The 7150-nt window shown below is 47.7% G+C and overlaps 1 protein-coding gene and 1 pseudogene across 1 annotated transcript in view; one reads left to right on the forward strand and one right to left on the reverse strand.

The window, feature by feature from the left end:
- The window catches only part of BLOC1S3 (biogenesis of lysosomal organelles complex-1, subunit 3), a 3880-nt gene extending 1310 nt beyond the window's left edge, over window positions 1-2570 (forward strand). Inside the window, exon 3 of the mRNA XM_010852694.1 lies at window positions 6-2570. Coding sequence (XP_010850996.1) covers window positions 6-164 — 159 coding nt within the window. The 3' untranslated portion in view covers window positions 165-2570. The remainder of the gene's footprint in view (window positions 1-5) is intronic.
- A 3098-nt stretch (window positions 2571-5668) lies between these two features.
- Window positions 5669-6721, reverse strand: LOC104997691 (annotated as a pseudogene).
- Window positions 6722-7150: the final 429 nt, after the last annotated feature.

The raw sequence follows: 7150 nt of genomic DNA on the forward strand, positions 1-7150 counted from the left end.
CCCAGGCAGCGGGATTAGCCGCAGCCCACAGCGTGCGTCTGGCGAGGGGGGACCTCTGCGCGCTGGCGGAGCGTCTGGACATCGTGGCCAGCTGCCGCCTGCTGCCCGACATCCGCGGTGTGCCGGGGACCGAGCCTGAACAAGACCCCGGACCGAGAGCCTAGCCGTGACCCACTGTCTCCACTGACTGTGCCCTGGGGGTAGGCCTTGCGGCCTCTTGACCTGGCTCTCTGCTCTGTTTAGCCACCCACCCATCTTGCTGTCACCCTCAGGGATAACCTCGCCCCTGGATAATGCTGTGTTTATGTATGTATGTGTGTGTGTGTGTGTGTGTGTGTGTGTGTGTTATGCGTGTGAGTGTGTGTGTGTGTGTGTGGCCCTGCTGGACCTTAGCTCTGGTTCCTCCCCCTGGGCTTGGCCTTTGCTTCCTGGTTCAGAGCCTGTGTCTGAACTTGACTCCAGCTCCGGGGTACCTAGCTGCCCTTTGATCTGTCTCCCTCTTAAGGGCTCATGGAGCCTCATCTTTCTTTTCTCTCTGCCTTCCTCAGTTTGGTTTCTGTTCACAGGAGCTGGGCCTGCTTCTTTCTCCCCACGGGAGCCCCAGAATCCAGTTGAATGTCAATTCCCTGATGTCTCCCTTTACTCCCTTGGCTCTGTCTCTCCTCTTGCCCCACTTCTGGAATTTTGTTCCTCTAATCTGGACCCTTTTTCAAGGCTTGGCCTTGATTCCATCTCCGCCTTCTGGTCCTTGCTCTGCCACCTCTTGGCTGCTTCTCCTTGGGCTTAGCCCTACCCTCTTGGCCTGCTCTTGTTTCCTGTGTCCAGCTCTACCCTTAGTTTTGGTCCTGCTGCTCTTTGCTCCTCCCATTCTGTGTAAACTACCTGCTTACTTCTGGGCTCCAGGGATCCCCTACGATTTTCTTCATCAGGTCCAAGATGAGGCTCCCTCCTGACCCAAGGAGGTCCCCCTCCCAGCTGTCCAGGCCCAACGTGGCATCTCCTCAGGCCCAAATTGGTGTCTCCTTCCCACCCCCCAGGCCAAGATTATGCCTTCTGCCCGAGCTCCAGGTATGAGCTCCAGGCCTCGGCCTGACTCACTAGGCTGAGAGTGCCCCCAGCAGGCACTGAGGGCCCGGTACAGACTCACCTGGAACGTTATGTGCAATATGACAGCACTTTGCAGATAAGGACCACATGTAGTTTGTTTGTTCACTATGTTCCGCGGATGCTATTGGATGCTAAACTGCTTGGATTTCTGGGTTAGCTCCTTCTGTCTCCTCCTCCTCACTGCTCCCTCTTCTCCCAGCCCCAGCCCCTCAGTCCCATTCATATGCATTGCCTTCCCCCACTCTCTTATCCCAACCTGAGCTGAGATCTGAGCTCCCAGGATGAAGTGCTGAGGAAGAGCACTGTATGGCAAACTCATTAAAACTCAAGGCATTCACTGATATGATCAGTTCCTCTTATCTCCCCATCTAAGCTGGGGGGCAGGTCAGTTGGCGTTTCTGCTGCAAATGTGAGTCCTAAGAAAGAGATCCTTCCCACCTGGCCAATTGAAAGTGGACCTGTAGCTAGGAAACTGGGGCCCCAGGTTTTTTCACCCTGGTTCTGCACTTGTGTTTTGTTAATTCACCACACATTTACTGAGCTCTTGTTCTGTGCCTGTCCTGAGCCAAGCATTGGGGATGCCCCACCCAGGCTGGGTCCTCTCAGCTGACAGTCCACTGGGGAAGACAGACATGAAAATATTATTGTATAAGTGGATAGTCTTAACTGTAATTTATACTTTGACTATAATTTTTCTGGCATTGTGGTTAGTGCCCTAAAGAAATGCAGGAGTTTTGTGAGCGTGTAACTGAAACCTGTCAGACTTTGAAGGATGGTTAGATGGCTTCTGCGAGGAAGTGATGAGTGAGTTTGAGGTGTAAAAAAAACCCTGAAGGTGTAAAAAGATGAAATGTGGGGTGGAAAATTGTGAGCAGCAGGAGCAGCATATGCAAAGGCCCTGAGTCAGAAGATGGCATATCGTATTTAACAACAGAAGAGGGTGATATCTTCTAGCCTGTACCTGGAGTGGGGAGACCAGGGGAGATGGGGGTGGTGAGGACTGTGCTAGCGGGGGCCAGACAAAGCTGGACTTTTAAACCAAGTGAAATCCTTGGTCTTTATTGAGCAGCCAACAAGTAGAGAATGATGCCATCTGGTAAATGTGTTTTGTGAAGGAGCCTCAGGCTGGTGCTTCTGCAGTGTGGTTGCTTCTGAAAAATACCCAGAAATACTGGTTTCGAAATTAAACGTCCTTTTAAATGTACAGCTGAGCTCAGAGCATGGGAAATCTGTACCCAAATTGCACACCGCAGTTGTCCTGAGTATTTGCCAATACCAGATACTCAAAGCCTTGGTTGTTTTTTTTTAAATAACATATTGAAGTATAGTTGATTGACAGCGTTGTGATCATTTCTGCTGTACAGCAAAGTGATTCAGTTGTTTTTGTTGTTCAGTCGCTCAGTCATGTGACCCCATGGACTGCATGCAGCACGCCGGGCTTCCCTGCCTTTTGCTATTTCCCGGAGTTTGCTCAAACTCATGTCCGTTGAGTGGATATACGTTCTTTTTCATGTTTGTTTCTATTATGGTTTATCAGAGGATATTGAATATAATTCCCTGTGCTATACAGCCGGACCTTGTTGTTTATTCTATATACAATAGTTTGCATCTGCTGACCCCAAACTCCCAATCCTTCGCCTCCCACCCTCTTGGCAACTACAAGTCTGTTCTCCATGTCTTTCAGTCTACTCTGTTTTGTAAGTTTGTTTGTGTCCTGTTTGAGATTCCACATGTGAGTGATATCATATAGTATTTATTTTTCTGTGTGACTTACTTCACTTAGTATGATCATTTTTAGTTCCAGCCAGTTTTCTGCAGATGGCATTTCGTTCTTTGTTATGGCTGAGTAATCTTCTATTGTAGGCATATGTCGCATCTTCTTCACCCACCCCCTGTCAGTGGGCATTTCGGTTGTCTTCACGTCTTGGTTGCTGTAAGTACTATGAACATTGGGGTGCACATGTCTTTTTGAATTATAGTTTTGTCTGGATATATGCCCAGGAATGGGATTGCAGAATCATATAAAACCTTGGATTTTAACATCTGCTGGACCTTGGGCCAGGCGGTTTGGAGACAAGCAGAGGCCCCTGCATAAAACTTAGTCCCTTGAAGAGCTACGTCTTCAATGAAAGAATGTGGTAGAAAAAAAACCCTGAGTGATACCATTGAGGCACACTTAGGGAGCTTGTCCATTTTGGCTTGGGCTGTGCGTAAAGGGACTGTTTCCTCAGGGAATTCATAACTACAGGCCTTTCTTCAGGCCTGATTAGGGTTTGGGTTTACCCTTGTAGAGCAGTCCGGGAAACCAGAAATTAACTGAAAGTAGGCTGCAGCCAGGGGAGACACCCTCAGCTGGCCTCGTGTGGAATTACAGCAGATGAATGCAGACCAAGCAAGCTCACAGCTGAAACATGCCAGGCGCACCTGATGGCAAAGTGATGAACTAGTGCGGGCTGCTGGCTCCTTTCCCCAACTTCAGCCTCGGAGAAACTGGAAGAAAGAACAAAATCAGGATCTGAGGAGTAGAAAAATGTTGAGAAGTCTTCAGGGACAAAGAGAGTTCTGGTTCTGGCATAGTATACTGGTACTTATTTCTTTGTAATAAATGACCGAAAACTTAGTGGCTGGAAACAACTGTTTTATTATGCTCCAGATTCTGTGGGTCAGGAATTCCAGCAAGGCTCAACTGGAAAATTCTTTGGATCCTTGGAGTAATGACTGAGGTCACTCAGTGTTCAGCTGGCAAGTGGGTTGGCACAGAGGATCCCACGTGATTTCACTCAGGTGCCTGGACTACGCTTACTCAAAGATTAGGCTTGCTGACTGAAGTGTCTATCAGCGGCCTTCTCATATGGCTCAAGCTTCCTCCTAACATGGCAGCCCCTAAGTAATCAGATTCCTTACATGGCAGCTCAGGTCCAAATGTATTTCAGTTTTTTTACTTAAAACTTTTTTGGCCACACCATGCAGCATGTGGGATCTTGGTTCCCAACCAGGGATCAAACCCATGCCCCCTGCATTGAAAGCACGGAGTTTTAACCATCGACTGCCAGAGAAGTCCCCAAGTATATTTCAGTGGACAAAGTAGAAGCACTCGGGAATGTTTTCTCAGTTACTAGCTAGTCGCTAAGTCCAGCCAAGGTTCAAAGGCAGGAGTGGAGGGGAAGGAGACCTGGACCTTTGATGAATGAGTGTCCGCATTTGTGGGTCTATTTTGAAATCACTACAGGTAGATTGGGGAGTGGATTGTGAAAGAGGCTCTTGACTGTTTTGGTCCCTCTCTTTGATGTTGCCTTGGATAAATGATTGAGACAACAGCAGCAGCCACGAAGACCCTCTGGGGAGGGTGAGGTCACATCAGGGGTGTTCCAGATTCCTATTTTATTTAATGGGTTATAAGATATTCCTCGCATTGCTTTGATGCTCAAATTGTGTCCAGTGTGACCAATAGGATCTCTTTTCGAGCTGGCTTCTGTGTCCTGTGGACATTTCTCCATCATTGTTTGAATACTTTCTTGCTGACCAGCACGAGATGACCTAGGCACACCTTGTATTTTTCTCTGCCTCAACCTTGGAATCAGCCATCTGTGCATGGGTCCCTGGTTCCTTTTAGTGGGAAATGGTGTTTAGAAGCCAACATGTGGGTGCTGGGTTGCTACTCCCAGGCCCTCTCAATGCACAAACCTAAAACAAAAACAAAGCAAGCAAACAAAACTACGTAACCCCTGTGCCATACACACATCTTAAAATTGGTTTTACTTTTAGAGCAGTTCACAACAAAACTGAGTAGAAAGTACAGAGAATTCCCATACGCCCCCACTCCTGCCCCTCACAGCCTCCCCACTATCAATATCCCACACTTGAGTGGTACATTTGTTACAGTTGATGAACCTGCATCAACATCATTACCACCCAAAGTCTGTATTTTAGAGTTCACACTTGTTGATACATTCTATTGCGCATGCTTAGTTGAGTCTTGACTCTGTGAGCTTATGGAGCATAGCCCGCCAGGTTCCTCTGTCCATGGACTTCTCCAGGCAAGAATACCAGGATGGGTTGCCAATTCCGTGTCCTACAGGTTTGAACAAATGTATAAGTGATAGTTATCTACCAGTAGACTGTCTATACGGAATAGTTTAGTTTCCCTGACCTAAAATTAATCCTGTGTGCACTGTCTCTTCCTTCTTCCCGTCCCCCAACCCCTTGGCAACAACTGATCCTTTTAATGTCTCCACAGTTTTGCTCTTTCTGGAATATCATATAGTTGGAATCTTACAGTATGTAGCCTTTTCAGATGGGCTTCTTTTGCTTAGTAATATTTAAGTTTCCTCCATGTCTTTTCGTGGCTAGATAGCTCATTCCTTTTTTTTGTTTTTTGGCTGATCACTGGACTTTATTAAGGTGCAGTCCCTGATAATTACACAGAAGCTGCTTGCCTAAGCCGAAATCCTTGAGGTTCACGAACTTAGTTACACAGATAAATGGCATGTTGATAGGAAATATCCCCATGCCCAGGTGATGAAGCCTGGGGTGAATGAATCTGCACACTCATTTTAAGCCATTAAAACAGTTTGTGGGCCACACAGTGGTCCCTTGTGTGCCAGAAGTCGAAGAGCTCCTCTGCAGTGGTGTTTCTGTGACCTGGAGGATACATGCTCATCACAGCGTTCTGGCTGCTCCCGAGCCTTTACACATTTCTCCAGCTGCTCGCATTGCTCTCTCACTGTTGTTAGGGGATCCACTAATTCCTCCCCCTCTTCCTCTTCCCTGGGCTCTCCAGACCCGGCCAGCAGCCTTTCTTCATCCTCTAGCCCCATGTCCAGCTGTGTTTCTGGACTCAACATAAGCAGCAACAGCCTAGTTCATTTCTTTTTAGCGCTGAATAATATCCTATTATCTGGAGGTACCACAGTTTGTTTATCCATGCATCTGCTCTAGGACATCTTGGCTGCCTCCAAATTTTAGCCGTTACGAATTTAAAGCCGCTCATTTGTGTGCAGGTTTTTGTGTTGATACACATTTCAGCTCCTTTGGGTAAATACCGAGGAGCATGATTGTTGGCACACATCGTTTGTATTTCTTTCTGTTCCACTCGGGCATCACGGGTTAGGACTTTTCAAGGGCAAAATCCTACAGATCTAGAAAGCATGGAGGACGATGCCACGTGTACTTGGAAAGATGAGAAGCACACAGATGAGTGAAAAGATCTTAGCAGTCCTGAGAAAAATGATCTAGAAGAGACTGACAGTTGAGAACCAAGCAATTGAAGCAGCAGAATTCCCTCAAACTGCAGGAATTGTTTGAAACAGCTACTGGGAAGGCAAAAATAAGTTGATTGAAAGTCTGCCTAAGCAGCAGCCAGATCCCTGATAGCCTCTCCTAAATGCAAATGAGGCAGCCACAGCTCCTGTGTTCTGGAAACAGTCCGGGGGTTCATTCTGGGAGTGGAGGTGTGGGAAAATACAAGAATATTTGTCCTAGATGGGGTGTGGTCAGTCCATTCTGAAAACAGGACTGAAAAAATGAATGTACACTGTTTCTCTACCTCACCTAAAGCATAAAAGTGAAGATACAGAAATGTAAGCTTCCAGGACTTCCCTGGTGGTCCAGTGGTTAAGGCTCTGGCCAATGCAGGGGGCATGGATGGGTTTGATCCCTGGTCTGGGAACGAAGATCCCACATGTCTTGGGACACAGCCAGGAGATAAAATTTAAAACATTTTAGAGGGGACCCGCCACCATCTCAGGTCTCTCAGCCTCACTATGGCCCACAGGAGGGAGCTGACACCTGGGTCCTCTAATCCTTATGGAGAACCAGCCTTGTATTTCTGGGAGATAACCTGGAAACAAGCAGGAAACGCAGCCTTCAAAACAGTGCTGCCTCCTAGCTCCACAGTGGGATTATCCAGAAAGCCCCTAACGGAGGTCGCATCCCTCTCCTTCCACACCCCCTCCAGCATCACCAGGCTGAAGTCACCCGCACCTCCTCCAGAGAAGCCGTACAATGTACTTCTCTGCCCCCAAACCACCAGTCTTCGAGGGAT

Source organism: Bison bison, unplaced genomic scaffold, assembly GCF_000754665.1.
Source record: "Bison bison bison isolate TAMUID 2011002044 unplaced genomic scaffold, Bison_UMD1.0 scf7180017864313, whole genome shotgun sequence".
Taxonomy (NCBI): domain Eukaryota; kingdom Metazoa; phylum Chordata; class Mammalia; order Artiodactyla; family Bovidae; genus Bison; species Bison bison.